This window comes from Daktulosphaira vitifoliae, unplaced genomic scaffold, assembly GCF_025091365.1.
Source record: "Daktulosphaira vitifoliae isolate Bord-2020 unplaced genomic scaffold, ASM2509136v1 Scaffold_1, whole genome shotgun sequence".
NCBI lineage: Eukaryota > Metazoa > Arthropoda > Insecta > Hemiptera > Phylloxeridae > Daktulosphaira > Daktulosphaira vitifoliae.
The window spans coordinates 30,425,304-30,449,116 of NW_026099572.1; the positions used below are offsets into that span (position 1 = coordinate 30,425,304).

General features: G+C 23.8%; 3 protein-coding genes across 5 annotated transcripts in view; 1 reads left to right on the plus strand and 2 right to left on the minus strand.

Moving 5' to 3' along the window:
* The window catches only part of LOC126894042 (glycoprotein 3-alpha-L-fucosyltransferase A-like), an 8,960-nt gene extending 1,706 nt beyond the window's left edge, over positions 1-7,254 (minus strand). The window contains exons 1-6 of one of the 3 annotated variants that reach the window (XR_007701300.1): positions 5,741-7,254; positions 4,924-4,954; positions 4,384-4,712; positions 2,200-2,630; positions 1,338-1,924; positions 509-979 (exon numbers count right to left, since the gene is read on the minus strand). Coding sequence is in view for 2 of the 3 variants with exons in the window: in XM_050664686.1 (XP_050520643.1) it covers positions 1,906-1,924; positions 2,200-2,630; positions 4,384-4,712; positions 4,924-4,954; positions 5,741-5,920 (990 nt within the window). In the remaining variant the exon portion in view is untranslated. Of the gene's footprint in view, positions 1-508; positions 980-1,273; positions 1,925-2,199; positions 2,631-4,383; positions 4,713-4,923; positions 4,955-5,740 lie in introns of those variants that run through there. The other 2 variants (XM_050664686.1, XM_050664685.1) reach the window with 2 other exon arrangements.
* A 3,287-nt stretch (positions 7,255-10,541) lies between these two features.
* On the minus strand, positions 10,542-16,460 carry LOC126894045 (V-type proton ATPase subunit D). The gene is made up of 6 exons (XM_050664690.1): positions 16,178-16,460; positions 15,526-15,643; positions 12,218-12,365; positions 11,922-12,137; positions 11,604-11,682; positions 10,542-10,789 (listed from the first exon to the last, which is right to left on the minus strand). The coding sequence occupies exons 1-6, from the start codon at positions 16,216-16,218 to the stop codon at positions 10,660-10,662; spliced, it is 732 nt and encodes a 243-aa protein (XP_050520647.1). The 5' UTR covers positions 16,219-16,460; the 3' UTR covers positions 10,542-10,659.
* A 2,318-nt stretch (positions 16,461-18,778) lies between these two features.
* Positions 18,779-22,871, plus strand: LOC126894046 (uncharacterized). Its single transcript, XM_050664691.1, has 6 exons — positions 18,779-18,797; positions 19,467-19,571; positions 19,663-19,806; positions 20,782-20,953; positions 21,451-21,755; positions 22,667-22,871. The coding sequence occupies exons 2-6, from the start codon at positions 19,529-19,531 to the stop codon at positions 22,705-22,707; spliced, it is 705 nt and encodes a 234-aa protein (XP_050520648.1). The 5' UTR covers positions 18,779-18,797; positions 19,467-19,528; the 3' UTR covers positions 22,708-22,871.
* The last annotated feature ends 942 nt before the right edge of the window (positions 22,872-23,813 follow it).

A 23,813-nucleotide genomic window follows, 5' to 3' on the forward strand; every position in this document is an offset into this window, starting at 1 on the left:
ATATATATATATATATATATATATATATATCTTTTTTTTTTTTGGTTATGTTTAGTAACATAATATTCCTGAATTATTAACTATGTAGTACTTTTTAAGTTCATCCCATAAGCCTTGTAAAAGTGTCTTCTTTAAATAAAACAACATTTAACAAAAAACCCAGCACAGGGGGGTCGCGGCACAGTGGTGACGTGGCATAGTTGGATCAAGTATAATGATATCTGACAGTGATTAAAATCACTATCAAAAAAAAACGCTTCGATGCAAATCTTTAGATAGTGTTTAATTTTAAAAAATTGGTGGATTATTCCAAAAGCTTCATAAACTGCTAGTTCCTTATTAATATCCTGATTAAGACAAAGTATGTAGAATAAAAAAGAGATTATTAGAAAATAGTATTTCCCATAAAAAAATTATATTGATCAATACACTTTTCAATAAGTTATAGCATTATAATGTTAAAAATGTAAAAAATAAAATTGAGATTTTTTGCACAATAATAGCATTTGGTAGCCATTTTCACCTTGAAGATAAAATAAAGTCCGAAATTTTTTTTTTCCATGATAAAGTATATTACATTAGCTTTAATTTAAGATATATATAAAAGTGTCAGACTTTCCGGAACACTTTCAAAATTTAAGTTGAAAAAGTCAATTTTTTGTGAAAAAGTTGTCATTTTGAATCCCCCCCTGTAGGCAGGTAAAAAGTCAGATTTATAAAAAAAATATACCAAATGATAGGTAAAGACATCATGCATCTACAAAAAAAAGAATTATATTGATCCATACATCTTTCGAGAAGTTATAGCATTATAAAGTTAAAAATATAAAAAAGAATTTTTTTACAAAAATCGTATTTTTTTTATTAAGTTTAATGTCTGTTTTCACCATGAAGATAAAATAAAGTCCGAAATTTTTTTTTACCATTATAAAGTATATTACATTAGCTTTAATTTAAGATATATATAAAAGTGTCAGACCTTCCGGAACACTTTCAAAAGTTACGTTGAAAAAGTTCTACTTTCTATATGCATTTTTATGTTTTGAATCCCCCCTGTATTTAGGGAAATGGTCCGATTTAAAAAAACAGTATGTCGAATGAAAGATCTATATAAATACTACTTCTCATAAAAAAATTGTAATGATTCATACATTTTTCAAAAAGTTATAGCATAATAAAGTTAAAAATGGAAAATACAAAATCGAAAATTTTCACACAAAAATAGCATTCGGTAGCCATTTTCACCATGATTATCTTCATGAGTCCGAAATTTTTTTTTTTCATGATAAAGCATATTACATTAGCTTTAATTTAAGATATATATAAAAGTGTCAGACCTTCCGGAACATTTTCAAAATTTAAGTTAAAAAAATTAATTTTTTGTGAAAAAGTTGTCATTTTAAATCCCCCCTTGTGGGCAGGTTAAGGGTTAAATTTATGAAAAAAATATACCAAATGAAAGGTAATGATATTATGCATCTATATAAAAAAGAATTATATTGATATGTTTATTTTTGAAAAAGTTATGGCACTTTTAAGTAAAAAAAATTGAAAAAATTTCGAAAATTAGCGATTTTTAAATTTGTAATTTTTTTGGAGGTTTCCCCCTTTTACGGGGAACGAGGGAATTTTTTTCAATTTTTAAGGGTAATGTCTTTGACTTGATACGATTTGTGATTTTTTGACGTATCATTGAAAGAAATCGGTTCGGTGAGAGCTGAGAAAAAGTGGTAACAGACACAAAAAAAAAAAAAACACATCTTAGTAAAACCAATACCTTCTCAGCTTCGCATCGAAGCTAAAACCAATAAACGAATAAAGTTATGTTAAAAATTAAAAGTCATTTATTTATAAAATAAATTGGTTTCTATTGTTCTCATTGTTTATAACAATATACCTGTTTCCTTACTTACTGAACGTACAACTAAGCGTAACAAAAAAAAAATGTCTAAATTATTTTTATTCTGTGAGTAATTGAATGGATTATGATAAAAAAATTACTCTGTATAGATTAAATATATACAGAGTATAAATTAATATATAAATTTTATGTATTAAGATGTTCATAATTATTTTTTAATACGATGTAAAATGAATTTAACTTTTTTAACAGAAAACATTTTTTAGAGGTAATAGTAATTAGGAAATAACATTTATATTACAAGTTTATAATGAGATTCATTAAAATTAAAAACTTACTTGTATGCATTTGTATACAGTTTTTCGGTGATGTAATGCATACAATGAGCGTTTTCAAAAGCCAAGTAAAATTTATAGGTATTTTTAAGCATCAAAAAACATTTGTTTGATTTAGGACACTTCAACGGACCACATTTGCCATAAATGTCTACTGATATATGCTTAGAAAGTTCGTGTGCATATCCTGAACGATTATTAAATGGCTTACAGTCTGAAACAAACCATGCTACTTGTTTAATTTTTCCCGATGCATAATTTTTTTTTGGCACTTTTGGTCGAATTTTAATTTCTTGTTCATTGTATTGATACCAATAAGAATAAGGATTTGGTATATCACTATCCATTCGATAAGTAGCAGTCCAGTTGAAAACATTGTTGTCTTGGAATATAGGCGAAATGTATGGTCCTTCAGTAAAGTAAATTATCCAAATCTAATAAAAAAATAAAACTTGAGATGTTTAAAACTTTGTATTAATAATTCTATATCATATTTAAAACATGTATTGCTGTTTAAATGCAAATATTATGATGTGTGGTATTTAAGGGGCAATACTTCTACCTATGTATGTTCATTATTGCGTGAAAAGTATGCAACATAAATTATTTATTAAGGCAACAAGATAAAAAATGTTGTGCTAGGGGTACTAATTTTGTACAGTAGTAATTCATCTTAACATTATTCTTCATTTTTATTAAATATTTTATATTATCGATATAATTACTAACATGATGGCGAAAAAAGTATTAAACGATGCTCGACTACTTTTAAAAACCTTTTATAATACTTAATACATGTAATAAACTTTATTTATATAACTAATTTATTTAACATTTTTAAGGGGAAAACCTAAATATTATTTTACAAAAATAAATATTTTAAAGAAATATAAATACTAAATGTTAACTCATTTTTATTGTATGAAATATATTGAACTAATCATAAATAGTTTATTATAAATGACTTATAAATTTATATATACATAATGAACCATTAAGGATAATAAGACATCTATTTTCTCAGAAACTATTGAATATATTCAATATTTGTAAAAGAGAATGTTGTTCTATTAAAAAAAAAACCTTCAATAATATTTAGTTAAATAACTTTTCCATCCCTTCAAATTCCCCTTTTTTTTTTTCACGACCGGCATTAGTGTGGGCCGCCCTGGAACTGCCGTGAGGCATTACTTCAGTGCGACCCACTTCATATTCCCCTTTAGAAATAGAAAACCTAAAATTTTATTTTAATTAATAAAAATCTTTATTTTAGTTTGATAATATGATAGGAAAAATTTATTTCATACAATATTGTTCTTCTGGTTTTTTTTATCCAATTAACCTATTGCGTCTTTAAACTGTTAAGTTTGGCTATAAAATAGCATTTCTTCACATTTTTCTGTTAAAATACCTTAGATAACAATAATCTTACTTAATGGACCATAAATTATTATCAATATTTATTTTTCGTAAATAACAGATATGATAACAAGAATTGTCAATAAAAAGCTATTTATGTGACATCATAAAGAAATAACGACTATTTTATACTTAACGAATTATTTATTTATTTATTTAACAAACGATTTATTTGGATAACAAAAATTATAAGAACAAAATTAATTATTTTCCGTCATGTTATTAAACTAAAATAGTAGTTTCCATCAAAGAAAATTAAAGTTCAGATTTTTTAACTTTCAGGATCAACTAAAAAATTATTTAATTACATATTATCGAAGTTCTTTAAATCAAACAATTATATTTTTTATGAAAATTAAAAATGTCCAATTGTTTCTTAGAAAGTGAATATATTCCTTTATTTATTACCCTAAATTTAAACGCAATTTTTTATAATAATATTTATGATTAATTGAATATATTTAATTTGGCAAAATTAATTTTATTTTTACAATTATTCATTTTTGTTATTACCATTATGATTTTTAGATGTTAAATTAAACCATTAAATGTTTATTATTTTAATTTTGATCAATTTATAAACTGTTTCCATATAGTAATAATATTTATTTTTTAATTATGAATTTAAGAGTTTTGATTACAGATCATGTTAAAACTTAGCATCGCGCACTTACCTCATTTTCATGTATAAAATTTCACTGAAATTCAAACAAATTATTATATATTATTGTATAACAAAATAAAATAAAAATTTATAAAATTTAATACCTGATTAGGAGGCCTTATATGCTCACTTCCATTATACTTATGCTTGAAAAGTATGGCCTCGACTAAAGGAGCTAAAGATTTATCTGTAGTCATTGAACAACTGCTCACAGGACAATCTATGAACTCTTCTTGTCCAAGTCTAGGTATTTCCCATGAGTACCCTATTCCATTATAAAGTAGAATTTTCTTAATTGGAGCCGTTTCGCGGTTATAATTAGAAGGAACAAATAATATTTGTTCCATTATTCTGTCACCATTGGATAATTCTTCTGGCCAAACCAGTCGTCTGCTATAATTATTTAACGTTTTACGTCCTTCCATTATAGTTTCTAAAATATAGTATATCATATTGCTAAAATTTGACTTTGAAAAATTAACAATTACTTGGTTGAACACCAAAATATATATTAAAATTATATAAAATACATTTCTGCCGAGGGTAGGTTTTTATATATGTTTGTGTTTAAAAATTATTTTAGGAAATGCAAAATATCGAATATTAATTTCCACATAAAATTAAATATTTTTCATTATTCTTACTGTTAAGTCTCCAGGGATGTTTGTTACTGACCTAAAAAATAACACCGTTTTAGAAAAACTGAACAAAATTTATAATTTCATATGTACTCCTAAAGTTTTCAAATAAACCACTATTTAATTTTTATACAATTAATTAAGATACATTAAAAACATTTCCAATGCCAATTTTAATAAAATGTTAATTCTATTCGTCTCATATTCCATATTATAATATTAACCTAGGTTTAATTTTATTTATTCATTTTAAATTTTAGGACAACCACTAATTTCTTTACAAATATCCAACTTATTAAGTAACTAATGATCAAAAAATGAAACCTACATACCTATTTCTTTTTATATATAATTTGATAATTCTAAAAATTAAAATATTTGTACAGAATCAAAACTTATGTCGTTTAAGTTAAACAAAAATAAAATATGGTCATTCATCATTAAATTTGTAGTTAAATATGACAAATTAAATTCATTTATTCATTTGAATAGTTTATTTGCTATTCTTTTTTTTTTAATAAATTTCTATTTATTTAATGAGAAAATAAGTTAACTTTTAGTTTATTTTTATAATATAATAAAAATTTTTAGGACATATTTTGAATAATTAAAAATAATTGTTCAATATTTAAGAGCTTCCAATTCCGTAACTATAAATAACACAATTTCGTAACGATATTATAAGTAAATAGGTAAATATTGGGATTGTAGCTACTGTCTTGCTCATCTTTATTTTACGTTACCAAATTTTTGAAAAAAAAAATAATGTATAGTAAGTAATAAATACGATTAATTATAATAATATCACAAACCAGATACGTACTTCATAATGATTGATATTATTAGTAGTTTCAGAAACATTTGTAACTTTTTCTTGATGATTTATAAATAAAGATCTCAAACCAAAATATATAATAATGAATAATAGTGACAAAATCAGCATAACAAACCAAAAATTTCGCTGGGTGGTTCGAGGCCTATCATAGCATTTGCAGGCAGGCATAATAATATAGGCTTTTAACAATTTATGCTATTAATTAAATTTGTAAAAGTAACCGTATATTATCCTAAATGTTATATTAATTATATTAATCATATATCTTAATTGATTAAAACTTTAGAATATGTTATTTAATAGAATAAAAATAAAGTAAAAGTATATTGTATTCACTAAATTTTACAAAAGGAACTGACGAAAAAAAAATTATTCAGTATAACAAAACATTATTTGAACACTTATTAAAAACTTGTTCACGTTCGCTATGATACAATTGAGTACGTGAAACATACAAATAATGCTATTAAATACTTGTTTCAGCTACAAACTATACTTGAGCATAATATATTATTTTTGTTTTACACTAAAACAAAAATCATACACTCACGTCAATTTTCACAGTCAATTACCATTCTATCGTTTAACAAGTAAAAATATGTTAAACACTATTCATTTTATTTCACAATTTTACATAATAAATCGATGGTTGTCGGGTATTGACTCACCCAAAAGATGAGTCAACTGTCAAAGTTCTAGGTTTACACTGGAACACTCAAAGTGACATTTTTGGCTACCATACAAATATTAAAGAAACGCCATTATCGAAACGCGGTGTTTTGTCTACTATTGCCAAATTGTTTGATGCTATTGGTGATTTGGGTCCTATTATTTTATGGGACAAAGGTTTTATTCAAGTCTATGGCAAGACCAATTTGATTGGGATGCGCCATTGTTTCCTCATTTACGTACGCAGTGGTACACAATTCGCCGCTGAATTGCCGTCACTTTGTAATGTAATATGTTAAATCGACATATTGATATTATTAATTATAATAATATACAGCTGGTAGGTTTTTGGAACGCTTCACTGATTGGTTATGCGGACACAGTTTATTTACGCGTCACCTATCGTTCGGGACAAATAAGAAATTATTTTATTACGTGTAAAACCAAAGTAGCGCCATTGAAGTCTAGTAAACAAGACATGTCATTAACAATACCGAGACTCGAATAGTGTGCCGCTCTTTTACTGGCTCAACTAGAGTTCAGCCCGTTTTATCACCAAACGTTACCATATCACAGATTCGCGCATAACGGTCTCATCGATAGTTTTATCATGGATCACCACTGATGCAAAATACTTTAAAATGTTTGTGACTAATAGATTAGCGAAAATTCATCAATTAATACCAGGTTGCAGTTGGTCGCATATTAGTACAGCCGAGAATCCAGCTGATCCTTCGTCTCGTGGTCTACTGCCTAATGCAATGGTACAGTGTAATGTTCATTGGAACGGTCCATCATTTTTACATCTACCTGAAGTGAATGGCCGCACTCGAAATTTACGCCTTTGAGCACTGCCCATTTGCCTGGCGTAAAACCCATTAAATCCGTATCACTTGTTGTCCGCGGCACACTGTCTGACGATTATCTATTATTGCGCTTCTCGTCATTAGTCAAAGTACAACGTTCAATTTCATATAGTCTTCGTTTTGTTTTGTTTCCACCGCAGATTGTCGAGTACCTTTGTATATTTACTCTCCTTTAGACTTCACATTTCTATTTTAAATTATTATTATGATTTTTGTTATTATTATTATTATTTTTTTTTCTTTCTTGTAAATTTTGGATTAATTCATCTTCCGACGCCGGGAGTACGCATGCGGAAGTCCCCTTGACTTTTTCAATATCAATATTTTTCAGCATTAGTTAGTCTAGTGTCTACCATTGCAGAATAAACACTAATTGTAAAACATATTCTAATATTTGCAGTATTATTATGAAAGTTTACTTTATATATATACGTTACGTTTCTTTTGTAACTTAATGTATATCATATAATACATTATAATATTTATAACCAGCATTACTTTGAAAGTGTTAAATTCATTTCTATACACATAATCACTACCTCATATACACATCTTGAAGGACTCTGTGTGGATTGCTCAATTGGGAGTCCAGACAGTAACCCGAACAACAAATAAATATTAAATTTCCTCAGGCGAGCCATCCAGGTCCGCCACAATCTCATGTTCATCATTATCATCAGCAGTTTCATTTAGCTAATAGTATAATACTTGTTCATCTATCTTTCTAAGACTTACTAACTTGTATAATTTATTGTTTGTTTATATCGGCGCCTTTGTGGCATTAGTATTAAGTGTCGTCTCTATCCTCATTGGTGTATATAAGATTTTATATTTCTTGTATAATACATTTAATTGTTATAATTATATCTTGTGAAATTAATTCTACATTCAAACATACAGTCCACTCACCTTATTCTTTATCCTCGACATAGCTAAAAATTTAAGACAAAACAAAACCACGAACGTTAACGAACCCGCGTGAACACCACCACTGGGCACTGCGTTCAAACATCGGAGAAAGGAGAAAAGTAAAAAAATTCAAATTTGTGATAATAAGATTAAAAAACCCAGTACAGGGGGGTCGCGGCACATTGGTGACGTGGCATAGTTGGATCAAGTATAATGACATCTGACGGTAATTAAAACCACTATAAAAAAAATGTTTCGATGCAAATTTCTAGATATTGTTTAATTTTAAAAAATTGGTGGATTATTCCAAAAGCTACATGATCTGCTAGTTCCTTATTAATATGGTCCGATTAAAAGAAAAGTATGTCGAATGAAAAAGGGATATAAATATTATTTCTCATAAAAAAATTGTATTGATCCTACACTTTTCAATAAATTATAGCATTATAAATTTAAAAATGTAAAAAATAAAATCGAGAATTTTCACACAAAAATAGCATTTGGTAGCCATTTTCACCGTGAAGACAAAATAAAGCCCGAAATTTTTTTTTTCCATAATAAAGTACAATACATTAGCTTTAATTTAAGACATATATAAAAGTGTCAGACTTTCCGGAACACTTTCAAAAGTTAAGTTGAAAAAGTTCTACTTTTTATATGTATTTTTCAGATTTGAATCCCCACTTCGTATATAGATAAATGGTCCGATTAAAAAAAAAGTATGTCGAATGATAGGTAAGGACATCAAGCATCTATAAAAAAAAAATTATATTGATTTGTTCATTTTTGAAAAAGTTAAGACAGTTTTAAGTAAAAAAAAATTGAAAAAATTTCGAAAATTAGCGATTTTAAAATTTGTAATTTTTTTGTAGGTTTACCCCATTTACGGGGAAATTTTTTCAATTTTTGAAATAGTCTTTTACTAGATACGATTTGTGATTTTTTAACGTATTATTGAAAGAAATTGGTTCTATAAGAGCTAAAAAAGTGGTAACAGACACAAAAAAAAAAATAATAAAAAAACACATCATAGTAAATTAATACCTTTTCAGCTTCGCATCGAAGCTAAAATATTAAAGAAAATTTTTTTACGTTTGCCATAACGAGAAATATCTTAAAATGATTTTTAATATTATTATTCACATGTGAAAAATGGGATTAAAAAGTTTGCACAAAATATATATCGCTTATCACCTAATTACATTTATTATATTTCTGTGCTTAATGGTTCATATTGACTTCTCTACCCTTATGTATAACAAAAAAACTGACTTAACTCGTTTTTGTCAGAAAAATATCACACTTGGCAATATTATTATTATTATTATATTATAAACTTCAATGTTAAACTAATAGTTATTTTAACCAATATATTTTTCAAAGTTTTGAAATGATCAATATGGTAATATAGTATGAAAATAATTTAATTAATAAGTATGTATTGTTCCTATATCAAAAAGACAAAAAAAAATTTCTCAGTTAATTTTTACAGTTTAAATTTCATTTTTCCAAAAGTCGCAATTTTACACACATCCTTATTTTCCCTAACATAAAATTATAAGTATGGATGTATACTTAAATCCCATTTTAAACTATATCAAACATTCTTATTTGTACAAAATAATTTATTTAGTTATTTTAGTAAAATTTTAATAATTTTCCAATTCGATTAGATCAACATTCTAGAATATATGACATAGATCACAATAAAAATATAAACGTTTTTAACAAAGATCATTGCTTTTTAATAGTTACACGTAACAATGAAAATCAACATATTTTTGAAATGAATAAAGAGAATTAATTAAGGACAAATACTCCAATTTGAACAAAAAATAACAAATTATAATAAAAATCTATACTATAATAAAATCTAGAATATTAAATGAACAAAAATGTAAACCATATAACTTATACACAACTTACATAAAATAAAATAAATTAATAAAAGCATTAGTTTAATAACTATATTTTATTTTTTTTTTGGAATGTTGGAATGAAAAATGAAAATTTTATAATAATCAAATTTACATAATACTCGAGAAACATTTATAACAATTGAACTGAATGATTTAATCTCTTTGCTAAAAATACCAAATATGATACTTAAAAATAAATTTAAAAAGTAATATGTTATTAATAAAACATAATTTCTCTTAGAGTATTAATTTATAAAATTTGCATGTTTAAAGAAGCACATTTAATAATGAAAGTACTATTATAATGGTAACTGAAAATATAATAGTAAAATGTACATTACCACTGATTTACATACAAATATTGCATCAACCAATGATAAAAATATTTATTTATATTTATATTAACTAAGTAATTTACTAGAAATATAAAAGTTCTTGAAAAATTCATATTGTATATTTTATTTCTCAGGAATCTCAGTATAATAAATTCCTAAAATCTATTTTATAAATTAATTTGATGTAATAACATAAAAATAAAAATTATTTAAAACAATAAATCTTCATCTCCTTCATCTAACATGTTTCCAACATTTTCTTCTGCATCTCTAAGTTCTTGTTTAAGTATTTCTTTTTTCTTATTTGCAATCTTCTTCTTATCTTGAATTTTTTTTAACCTGAAATGTAAAAAAATTATTTTTATGCTTTAGAATATCTTAAATCTATTTTATTAATCAATTTTATATAAAATTCCTATAATAAATAAAAATATCTCATTGTACTTTGAGGTATTAGAAAAAAGTCTATCTATTTTTTAAATATGAAGAATTACTTTTATTTTAGTTTTAAATGTAAAAAGTGAATAAGTTCATATTTTAAAATCTCTTTGTTTTATTGTTTTATGTACATTAAAAAATTTTTTAGACACTAAAAGACAGAGTCAACTTTCAGCCAAAATACTAATAGATTTTTCAATTTATTCATTCTTTAAATATACAATACTTTTAATTTTTATTTTTATTTCTTCAAAATACTTTAATTTTAATTTATCTTATCTTAAATTAAAAAAATGTAATGCAGGATATATATAGGGAACCTATTTATCATATATCACTCAATTATTCGCAGAAATTAACTTTAATGTGGTATAATTTGAAAAACGCAGACATTCTGGAACATTTTCAAAATTCATAAATTTGATTTAGAAAGGCCGTATTAATATATATTTATAACGCATACTCCATCTGCATTACATAACCACTCTATGTATTAGAATGTACATCAAATTTTTTGTAAAATAAAAGGTAAAATTTGATTATTTTGAAACTTTGAAAAATTTAATTAATATTTTTCTTATAAAGAAAATAATAATAAAAAATATGTTTTTAACATAGTCCAAAACTGTACAAATTATGAAACTATCATAATTTTTATACCATTGAAAATATTTTCGTCATACAGCTATTGCTAGCTAGAAAATCATAAATTTACCTATAAAATTCTTCTCTTTCTAATTCATCAAGCTCTGAAATGATATAAGCCAATGTCTTTTCAATTCTGGGTATAATAACTGAAAATTATAAAATATTATTCAGTATGTAATAAAAATAACTGCTCAATATTTATACAAACACCAGCAGCATAATTAATAGAATATAATTGTAATAAGATAATAAAACCTTAACTTGACAAATAAAATAATTACTTTAAGATATATGTTTTTTTATTAAAGGTAATGCTCTGAATATATATTAAGTAAACAAATTTTTAAATGAAACATCTAATTTATCCACATTCATAGTTTATTACCGTGTTCAATAGCATTCACTCTTCTATTTGTTATTTTTATAACATCATCTAGAGTAACAAAAGATGTCTGCAAGGAGGCCAATTCAACTAATAATTTAATAGCAGTTTGATAATTTTTTTTTAACTTTGCTAATTGTTGACCACCTCGAGCTAAACCAGCAAGTTCATATGTATCTGTTCCATCTTGGTAGCTTTCAAAAACAGGCAAAGTCACACCTGAAAAAAACAGTTTTACATAATTTAGAGTAAACAATCCATTAATAATAGATTGTGGTTAACAATGTTTTTTAAAGTACCAGCTACATTATCTTTTTTTGTACGAATTTTGATTTGAGCTTTTGTTACATTTTGTAGAACAACTTGATTAAAGTCGCCAGTAGTGAACTTTGCTTCAGCTAAAGAAAATGCAGCTTCTTTCATGACTTCACCCATAAGTGTTTTGGTCTATAAAAATATATTTTTTAATTATACTGAATGTGTAAACAAAAGTAAAAACTTGGATTATGACATTATTTAAACTGAAAGATAACTGACATAATGTTCACTAATTTAGATAATAGTCACCAAGATCTGATTAAAGGGATCCCTAGCATGCTTGAATCACTTTGTGACAAATTTCATGTTTTTATAAAAACATAAAAATAATTGTCACTTATAAAAATACAATTTTTGAAAATCTTTCATTTTAAATTGTGTTAATGTTAAGATCTTTTTCTAAGATACAAGAACCTAATCTACATATTAAATTTTGAAAAGCCAATCTTACAAGAAAACAAATGTATGGGTGTAATCAAATCCATATATTTTTAATGTTAGTGTTAATTTATTGTTTAAAACCACTCGCATTATTATTTATGCCAGATTTTTTCTAAAAAAAAAAAAAAATATTTGAGCAATAGGTTTGTAGTAAACCCAGTGAATTTTTTTGGAACACACCCTAAAAACCTTGATTTTATTTGTAGGTTTTTCAATAAATCTGAGATTTCTGCCTGAACCTCAATCTAAATCACCTAAACCTAAATATCCAGTATATATCATTTTTCATAATTATTATATACAAGGTGAGTGAGAAATTCAATAAATTCTGATCTAATTAATATTTTACAATATTTTTTTTTTAAATAATTTTTATACTTGAGTACTATACAAATAACATAATTTACTGTATATTTTAATTTATTAAAAAAATTTAAATTAACAAAAACTGTAATTTTAAGATAGTCATTTTGTAGATTTTAAGAAAAATAATATTAAAAAAATATCTTAATTATGTTCACTAATAAAGCATCAGTAAAATTTTTAAGTTTATGAAAATTTAAATTTTTGTGTTATTTTATGATATCAAACATTGCATTATGAATTGAAAAAAAAGACAAGAAAACAAATTCTATTCATGCTAAATATTAGTTAAAAATATGTAACTTTTTCTATGCAAATTATTCATTCATCTTTTAATGTTGATTATTAATAATGTAAAAGTACTTAAACAAAAATATTTTTACATAAAATAATGAAAAAAAAAAACGCAGCACAGTAGGGTGGTAGCACAGTGAGGTCGTGGCATGGGTGGGTCCAGTATAGATGATATCTGACAGTGATTAAAATCACTATCATAAAAAACGCTTCAATGTAAATCTGTAGATAATGTTTAATTAAAAAAAAAAAAATTGTCAAAAAAGTAGATCAAGTGAAAGCTGAGAAAATAAATGATAGCTACAAAAAAAAACCACATAATAAAATAATATTAATATGAATTTCTTCTAACGAGAGGAGACTACAGTAATGGGATCCTTGATATTTATTGAAGTTATTGAACCTAAATGAGATAAAAATCAAATGAGTTAAACATTTTTTTCTAACTCAAAAAGAATTAAGAAAAAGTTCAGTGCCACAAGCGTGAAAGATCCAAGTGTTACTGTTTCAGAAACCGTACGTCGCATTCGTCACTTAATGAAAATAAAAATTTAGCTAGTTCAAATTTTAAAGTTATTTTTCTTGACTTCAAAGAAACAAAAAAATTGAAATATATTTAACTTTTTATACTATGTCATTTACATTGATATAATATTTATGAAAATCAGTGTAAACCCCTTATAATAAAATAAAATACAAAACCAAGAATTTTAACACAAAAATATCATATTTTTTAATATGGTAGTTATTTTCACCATGAAGACAAAATAAAGTCCAACATTTTTTTTTTTAATATTAAAGTATATTACATGAGCTTTAATTTAAGATATATATAAAAGTGTCAGTATTTCCGGAACACTTTCAAAAGTTAAGTTGTGAAAGTTGTCATTTTGAATTCCCTTCTGTGGTCTGGTAAAGGGTTAAATTTATAAAAAAAATATACCAAATGACAGGTAAAGACATCAAGCATCTATAAAAAAAAAAAATTATATTGATTTGTTCATTTTTGAAAAAGTTATGGTAGTTTTAAGTAAAAAAAATTGAAAAAATTTCGAAAATTAGTGATTTTTAAATTTGTAATTTTTTTGGAGATTTCCCCCATTTACGGGGAACGAGGGAAATTTTTTCAATTTTTGAGTTTAATGTCTTTGACTAGATACGATTTGTGATCTTTTGATGTATCGTTGAAAGAAATCGGTTTGGCGAGAGCTGAGAAAAAACGGTATCAGAAACAAAAAAAAAAATAAACACATCATAGTAAAATTAATACCTTCTCAGCTTTGCATTGAAGCTAAAATAATAAAATGGTTTTAAGTGATTTTACTACAAAATTACATGCAAAACATTTTTCACTATAATATCAAAAATTGATTTTGCAAAGACAAAATAATTATTTACCTTGTTAATATAACCTGAATCTATTGACTAGCAAAACAAGTTATAAATTAAATACTCATTTTATAAATTAGATCCTTCAAAAATATGTAACATTCCTTTCCAATTTTTTTTAAATTTTGATTATGGAGATATCCTTGCAGAATAATTGTCAATATGGGTAAGTGATACACTAAGTCCATATTGGTTCTAGTCTAGTCTTGATAGTCATACCAAGTAAAATTAGAAATTTAAATTAAATTATACAATTAAAAACAGCTTATTTTCCTTTATTTAAGACTAAGAAAACATCTAATTAGATACTAAGCAATATCTGTTTGGCACTGATGATAAGACCATCATCATTGAAATTACCGTATCCACTGATTTTTTCAAGTGTTTTTTATAGTGTAGAGTTAATTTTATCATTTTTTAAATAATTAGCCATGCAAAATTAATAATAATTTTTAGGAGATCTATTAATTTTATTTTAATATCTAATTAATAATTTAAAATTTTTAAAAATGTGATGTAAAACATCAAACACCCAAGATTCACATTTAAATATTAAATGATTATTTTAAAGCAAGTAAAACCTTTTTTGTTACATCAGTTGGAGGGTACACTAAAAATTACGTCTATATATTAAAAGCTTACTATAATATAAATTATGATAAAATATAATATCCAAAAAAATATATTTAGTTTTTTTTAAATCATTTTAAAATATCTTTTAAAAGAACACATTATTTGTACTCTTCCAATAAAAAATTAGTTTTAGACTTGTATTTGTGCATTTAATTAAATATGCATTTACTTGAATAATTTTGCTCAATATTAATCGAAATCTCATTTGAAGTGCATCAGCTTTTTTTTTCAACAGACTATGCCCTTTTTGTGCTCCTTTAAGACGTCCCTTCATTAAAGTCTGAGCTCTATAATAAAAATAAATTACTAAGATTTAATTAATAGTTAATACAGATAAATTATTTAGTGCAAATTTCAATAAGAACTAAATCAAGAAATACTTAATTAAATTTTAATATTTAATATAAAGTTTTAATTGAAGAGTAATTTTGCATGCATTTAACAATTTCATAGTAATATCTTGAAAAAAGATGTTTATGAAAGTTTAATGAACTATAAAAAAAAAATGTTCTAATAAATAAATTATTTATTCAATATATCAGAAAATCAAAAATAATAAATAGGAAATAATTACTTTCTAAAATCATTTTTTAAAGAAATTATGCATCAACAAAATAAAGAGATTCTATGTGAAAAAAAAAAAAACTATGAAATAGATATGATAAACATAACTAACTTTTATCAATTATTATAGAACATTAATTATAAATTCATTAATTTAGAGTAACTAAAAATACTTTAAAATCATATTTTTGATGATTGATTGAATTTTAAAGCCAACGCCCCAATATCAGTAATATATTAAAATCATCCATACTTACCCACGAGATGGAAATATTGGTAATTTATCTTTACCCGACATGTCTGCTGAATTAAATCAATTTAATAATTAAATTCAAAAAATACTATTACTAATTGTAGAAATGACTTTATCAGTTTTATTGTGAACTCGTTATATCATAACAAACTGTTCTTCATAGATATCTATCGAAAGAAGAACACCAAAAGAACTAACTCACAAGTCAATAGTTTAGATAAGTAAATTGAACACCAACAGCAGAAACCAGTGATCAGTTAAGCCTTTTAGATGGGTTGGGCTGCTCGATGTAAAATACAGAATATAATGTAAGTTAAAAACAGCTGATTTGTGATAATGGAGTAGGCGAAAGCAAAAAAAACGCCACTGTTAACAACTGCAAATTTCAAAAATTTAATCAGTGTTTCTTGATTCTGAAAAATATATTTCAAAATTGTATTCTGTGTAATCACTAATGATCATGTAATATTTTTTAGTAAATTTTGTCTATACTGCATTAACAAAATTTACTAAAAAATATTAAAACAATTTAATCTTAATTGTTCTTGACAATATGAATTAAATCTGCTCCCACTCTGAAGTAACACACCTTATGATATTTGAAATTATTTACTTTGCCAACTTGAAGATAGAGCATATATTTAGTAATTTTCTTAATTTGTTACTATAAAAAAGTCAAAATAGAAAAGAATAAGATGCTCATTCATTATTACGTGGATTATAGTTTTAATGTTTAGAAGCCAAATCAGAATAAAAAATTTTTCTATCGATACCAGTATCGAATCAGATCTAGAACATTAATTTTAACATTAATGTTTAATTTTCATTGTCATTTTCCATGTCCTCCTAAAATATAATCAGAATTGTATCTAGGGGTACAGTAGGTGCAAGTACCCTGACTGCAACTAAACAATGAAGGAATATAAATTGGAGTTAAAAACTTTTTTTGCTCATTCAAATAAAAAGGTGTTTTTATAACAGATCCTCAACTGTATTACATTTTTTTTTGCTCATCACTTTATTATAATAACACTTTATTCAAATAATTATATAAAATATTTAATGAGTATGGTGGTTAGAAAGTTGTAACCCCACCAGAGACGAATTTAAGGGTGGCTAGAAGGGAATGATCGCTCCGGCATTAAATTTTTACATAGCAATGTTTAAATTTTTTAATCGCAATAATAATTTTTTTTTACTTTTTCATATTTTCTTAAATAGCAGTACAGAGTAAAAAAATGTTAGTAAGCAAAATAAAAGGTTATCTCCTCCTAAGACGAAACTCAGGAAATTCCACTGATATATATACAAACGTATGTTAACTTAGTTAATAATTCTATATTATTCATGTGTATTTAGGAGAAAATTGTTTAAAAAGTCTATTATACAAAAAAAAAATGTTATTATATAAGAAAATTGCTGTTATTCATATAATCTAAAACATAGATTCTACATAAGTTAATGATATATGTGTACACTAAATTATTAATTTGGAAAACACTTCACTGGTTAAATTATAATATAAATTGAATATAAGGATATTTTTTTTAAAAGTATAAATAAACCAAGTAAATGTAAATAGTTCCGACCACACATTGAAAAAACTTGTAAAATCAATAAATTTATTGATAATATTCACTCGATCTTTTCTTTTGTTCATAAAATAAACAATTTTGTTAAAAGAATAATTTATAAAGTAAATATATATCAACCCTTAGTAAGTTAAAAGAACGTAAGTAAATTTTTTCTTAATCGTAAATTAAATTACCACATAAACTGAGCATAAAAATATTGATTTTTTATCGATTCGGTTTAACATAGGTTATTACTGTATTTTTTGGAAAAAAGATTAATTTAACGATCAATTCTGAACTTGAAACATTAGAACGAAAATTGGAAATGATAATTTGATATATTATCGGTAGTAAAACACACTAAGGTTAACGTTAAGTTTAATTTAAGTCAAGTTTAATGAACACATCGTTTTATTAATAATTTAGAAATATTTTATCACCAATATTACATTTTTGCAAAAATTGTCGTTTACGCTTTTTTAACTACCTATAATTTGTTCAAGTGACAAAAATATGATCGATTTAATAAAAAAAATATATTGATTGTATATTTTTCAATCTGTAAATGATATCTTAGACAAAGAAACATTAGTTATTGTTAATTTAACCACAGAACAGATTAGAGTAGTTCAGAATCACTTATTATGTGATTTTACAATACTGTTTACATTTGCTTGCAGAAAGTTATCTTCACATGGGTCCGTAGCATGTGATAAGTATTGGGTTATGGTTATAATTTGATAACATACTACAACTTAATATATATAATATATCAATAACGGATTAATTTTTATTTCTCTTGGTGTTGAACTTATTTCTAATTTATTCTAATGATTTTTATTAAATGTCTTAAAAAAATTAAACTACCGTGCTTAGCATCAATCTAGAGTATATTCTTTTATATTTTTTAAGATTATTCCTTAAGTTTATTCATTAAGTTAATGTTTTGTCATTATTTAAAATTACCTGTTAAAAAATTAAACAATGATAAATTTAAAAATATTTCTTTGAGACTTTAACGATAAACATTAATTTTAATAGAAACTTTAAGTAAGTGAAAAAATGTTAATATGACAAATCTTTAAAACAATAAAGAATAATTTTGTGAAATATATTAAATTAAAATTTTTTTCAACAAGATTGTGAAGCCTATATTGTAAAAAATCTATCTAGACATCTTAAAATAATTATTCGATTTGTTTTACCTTATTTTTGCATTTAGATAATTATTAATATAGACTTGCATTAAAAAAGATTATCAACCGAAATCAGAATATTTTTCTTTAGTTCTATTTATTTCTTATTGATACAACTTTTCTTAATTTAATTTAAATTTTATCATATTAAGATATTTCATTATTTAAACTTCCTTTTTTTAGCAAATTAATTCCCTGTAATCAATGAAATGCCTTATTCATGAAATACCTGATTTATTTTTTAACTTAAGTTCTTAGATTCATTTACTTGTTACAAGATTTATGATTATAAAATAATTAGGGAAATGAAAAAAGAAGCCCTCAGCTTTGCCATTTTATCTGCTTCCAAAAAAGAATTGGCATTCCTTATTGGTTATATTCTACATTTAAAAAGTTCCTTTCAATGTGTCTTATTTAAAACTACTTCTTTTTATTTAACAATTTTTTAAATTCCTGTATATTTATTATTATTTTATTTTTTTTACAGAATTCTGAAGTATAATGTCTCATAAAATTATTTTAGATAATACTCACAATTATGATGATGATGATGTTACAATTATTGAACATGAAGATGACTCTTCTATGATAGATGATAATATTCAATATAGATTTGTTTACACTAATGGTATATATTTCTTAAATATGATTTATTTTATCTTAAAATTCAAATAAGTAAAACTTTTAAAAATCGTAATATCACATTTCTGACTAAATAGGGGTTCAAGATATGAATACAGTTCAATTTCAATTTGTAGACAATTCATCAAATAATACTGAATTTAATCAAGCTGAACCAAGTACTTCAAATGTAACAAATTCTACTTCAAAATCTGGATTAAGAAATCAGCATGGTCCATTAAGTAAGTTTTGAATAACAATTTTTTCGTCATTTATTATAATAATTATAGATTGTCTACTCAGTCGTTATTATACAGTGCATAGATAAGGGTTTGCCCGATATTATACATAGATATTTATATATATATATATTTGTACAATACTCAAAAATTTAAAGGTTATTTATAATAATTAAAAAATTAATAAGTACTTAATTACAATTAAATCTTTAATTTTAATAGTAAGATACTAATTTAAAATGATTGCACTAATAAATCTTATATATATAAATAATAAATTTTATTATGATTAATTTAAGATTTTATTTGGCTTTTTTAAAATAGAATAAAATAAAATAAATCTAATTTATTACTTTATTAATTAGTTTTTGTTAAAAATATGTAATCTTATCATTCAAATTTTTTATTAAATATTAATATAATTTTAATTGATCATATATAATAGTAGAATAGATTTTTTAAAAATGAAAAAATATGCCTATAATAAATAATATATTATGCTTTGAAAATAGTATATAAAAAATTAACTACAATATATTGTAAGTTTCCATTATAATGAAAATTTAAAAAAAAAATAATTTTGAAAAACTTAAATTTTGTTATAACTTTTTCAGTACTTTTATAATATAATTAGTAAAAGTTATACTTAAATACTGTGCAAAATTTAGTATCCTTTAGTAAAATACTTTTACTAAAAAGGTTAAATCAATATTTTTGATTAGAAAATCAAATTTTTTAAGAATTTTAAAACCTAATTTTACACAAGTTCAATTAATGATGACATTTATAATGATAATAAAAAAAAATCAAATTATTTAAAATTTTTAAAGTAAATATATTTAAAAAAATGTAACTTCTAAAAATTTTATTTTATTAAAGTAAATTTAAAAGAATTTTTCTAGGTTATAAATTTAGAAAAACGTAGCAGTTTAAATAGCTTTAATTATATTTCAATGATTTTGTATATCTATGTATTAGCTGAATGGAAACCAGAAGAAGTAAAATTGATGCTAAGTAGCTATAAAGAATATATCACTGATGTGGGCAAAGATAAAACTTTTAAGAGCAAAAAAGAGATGTGGAATACAATAGCAAAAAATATAAGTGATACCTTTAATATTACAAGAACACCAACACAATGCATGACTAAGTAATTTGTTTTTAGAATATTGAAGTATAACTCTCTTAAATTAGATAAATTAAATTTTAATAAGTAGATAACCCACTTAGTCCAGTCTAGAAAGCATCATGCATCTGTGTGTAGGTACTAGGATTTGATTATGTTGCGCTGAGCTATATAGATTTTCCTATCCTCTAACACTAGCATAGTTTTTAGAGAAGATGTTAAAGATGAAAAAAATAATAAAATATTTTCATAGTTTCTTCTGTAAATATTTATAAATAATTTTAGTTATTATTTTTGATTAATTTATAAACAAACTATTTTTTTTTTATTTGAAAATATTCATCATCTTTCTTTATTTAAAAATGATTTTATTTTCTAAAAAATCTAAAAATTTAATTGATAATTTGTTTTATGTAAAAATTAAGTGATATTAGAATATTTGACTATTAGACTGTTTTTGTATTTCTATAATTTTTATATTTTTCAAAGCACTCAATATTTCATTACTTCTTCAACTATAGATTTTTTTATAGATTTAAAACTTTAAAAAAGGCTAAAAGACTGGGTACAGAAGTGGAAACTACTATTCAGACAGCTAAAATACAAAATGAAATGGAAGCCATGGATTCTATTTTCCATGTAGTCATGGAAGATATGGAAGCGGCTAGAATTAATGAAATTGAAAATGGTGGACAAGGAAGTTGCAGTTCAGAAATTGAAGTATTAGCAAAAATTCTACCCAAAACTTTGATTGAATTGGCAAAAGTTAATGCTCGAGCTCAAGAAAGAAGGCATCGAGAACATATGGACTTCCTTAGGGGATTTGGTAAGTTTTCCGTATTAAAATATATTTATTTAGAATCAAAATAATATTATTATATTTTTATTAGAGGTTGAAAATGTTACTTATTAATAATTACACTTTATTAATGAACTCTATAATTTTATTTATATACAGATCTATTTTTTTTAGCAATTTGAAATTTTAAATAGTTTTGAAACATTTATAGAAAAAATATATTTATTGATATAGTTTTTTTAATTATGTTGTAACTTCATTGAAAAATATTTTTGTTTAGTTTCTGAACAAAACAATAATATTGTTATAAAATTTTAACTTGAAAAATAAATATAAAATTATAAATGATATGTTTAAAAAAAGTTTTATTTATTTAAATGTTAACATTATAATAATCAAAATTGTTTAAGTTATTAAATAAATTAAAATAATTTAAAGAAATGTTTTCAATTCATGATTTTTTTATCATAAGTATTATCTTAAATATGTAACCTAATTAACTTAAAAAAGTTTATTACTACAGTTTGCTGAACAAATTGAAACCTTATATTTGTACTCCAGGGTATAACACGTTATGAATCAAGTTGTATAAGCCACTATTATTATTAACTCTTATTAATTATGAAAACTTATATAATTTTGGAATCCTGGCTTATCTACCAATTTTAAAATTGATTAATTATTTCTATATCAACTCTGTGATATGGAAATTTTATGCAAGACAGCATTGGTTTTAAAATTCCTTAAAGTAAAATTATATGCTGCGTGCTTTTTTTTTAATGTCCTTCATTAGTAATACCACAAAAGTCTTGTGTAGTTTTATTTGGCATGAGGTAAGAATGTAATTTTTTGTGATAATGGTAATTATTGTATTCTAAAAAATATTTACCATGTGATAGTTGAAGATTTTAATATTAAAATGGTTTATATCTTTTCAGAATCTAGGTATATGGAAATGCTGGAGAAAAAACTCAAGTAAAATCTCTTAATAAAATTATGTTGTTAACAGATACATTTTTTCTTTATTTTTTAAGAAGTTATATTTGTTTATTTTTTAGTTGAGTTAACATATTAATAGATTGTTTATACTCAATGTAATAAAAGTATAATTGAAATTATTTTATAAAAATGAAATATTAAAAGTTATAAGTGTTTGTATTTTACTTTGTAATAAATAACATTCTGTATATTATGTACATAAAAATGCCTATCCATTTAAATTGTTTGATGTTTGATAATTAATTATTATGCTTTCAGTTTTTTAATTTTCTACATTATAGGTTATTATTTTTAAAAATGGTTATAAAATAAAATAAAATTTTTAAGTTAATGGGTTGCGAGGCTCTTAGTGTATTTTCTTTAGATTTGAATTTGAAAAATGGGTTGATATTAATGTTAACAATTTACATAAGTACTACATAAAAGAATTTTTTGCTTACCCCTTGAAACAATATTATAAAAGCGTAAATTATTTTTTTGAGGTTGTAGTGGATTCTCAACGTTTGTCTTGGGGTACTGAAAAATATATGTACTTGAAATATTTTATTACTGACTAATGACGACGCTATAAATTGTTTTATCTATCCAATATATATTCAATATTTTTTTTTAACTATCGAATAAAAACATCCATAATTTTATTCTATATAATTTTTTATTGAAATTTTAATAATTTTTGTTTGATTAATAATATTTAACACGAAATTAAATGTGACTGTTGAACACTTTAAATAAGGTAGAAGTGTGTCGATGTTTGGTTATCTTAGATACCTTAGAATACGAAGTGCTACGTCAATTTTTTTAGATATTAGTACCATTAAATTGATGAAATAATCACCAATCTCCTCACAAAAAAATATTGTAGTTGTTTTAATTACAACCAATAAAGTTAGATAATCATGGATCTAATTTAGTCTAATAAAATTTACTTAGCAACACCGAACCGTCGAATTTAATACATTATTTTGAACATGTCAAAATAAGAAATACAAAAATTTATAATTCAAGTTTTACTTTAACTAATATCCTCAAAACGAAAAATACACTAGTCAAATAAACACTATAAACTAGTGTTATTTTAACCCC

Bases quoted from the DNA above. Each gene is read 5' to 3' on its own strand.
- LOC126894045 (XM_050664690.1), bottom strand. From the start codon at position 16,218: ATGTCGGGTAAAGATAAATTACCAATATTTCCATCTCGTGG. The intron at 15,644-16,177 runs GTAAGTATGGAT...TTTTTATTATAG, and splicing joins CCAATATTTCCATCTCGTGG to AGCTCAGACTTTAATGAAGG. The intron at 10,790-11,603 runs GTAAATTTATGA...TTTACATTTCAG, and splicing joins GAAAGAGAAGAATTTTATAG to GTTAAAAAAAATTCAAGATA.
- LOC126894046 (XM_050664691.1), top strand. From the start codon at position 19,529: ATGATAGATGATAATATTCAATATAGATTTGTTTACACTAATG. The intron at 19,572-19,662 runs GTATATATTTCT...CTGACTAAATAG, and splicing joins TAGATTTGTTTACACTAATG to GGGTTCAAGATATGAATACA. The intron at 21,756-22,666 runs GTAAGTTTTCCG...ATATCTTTTCAG, and splicing joins GGACTTCCTTAGGGGATTTG to AATCTAGGTATATGGAAATG.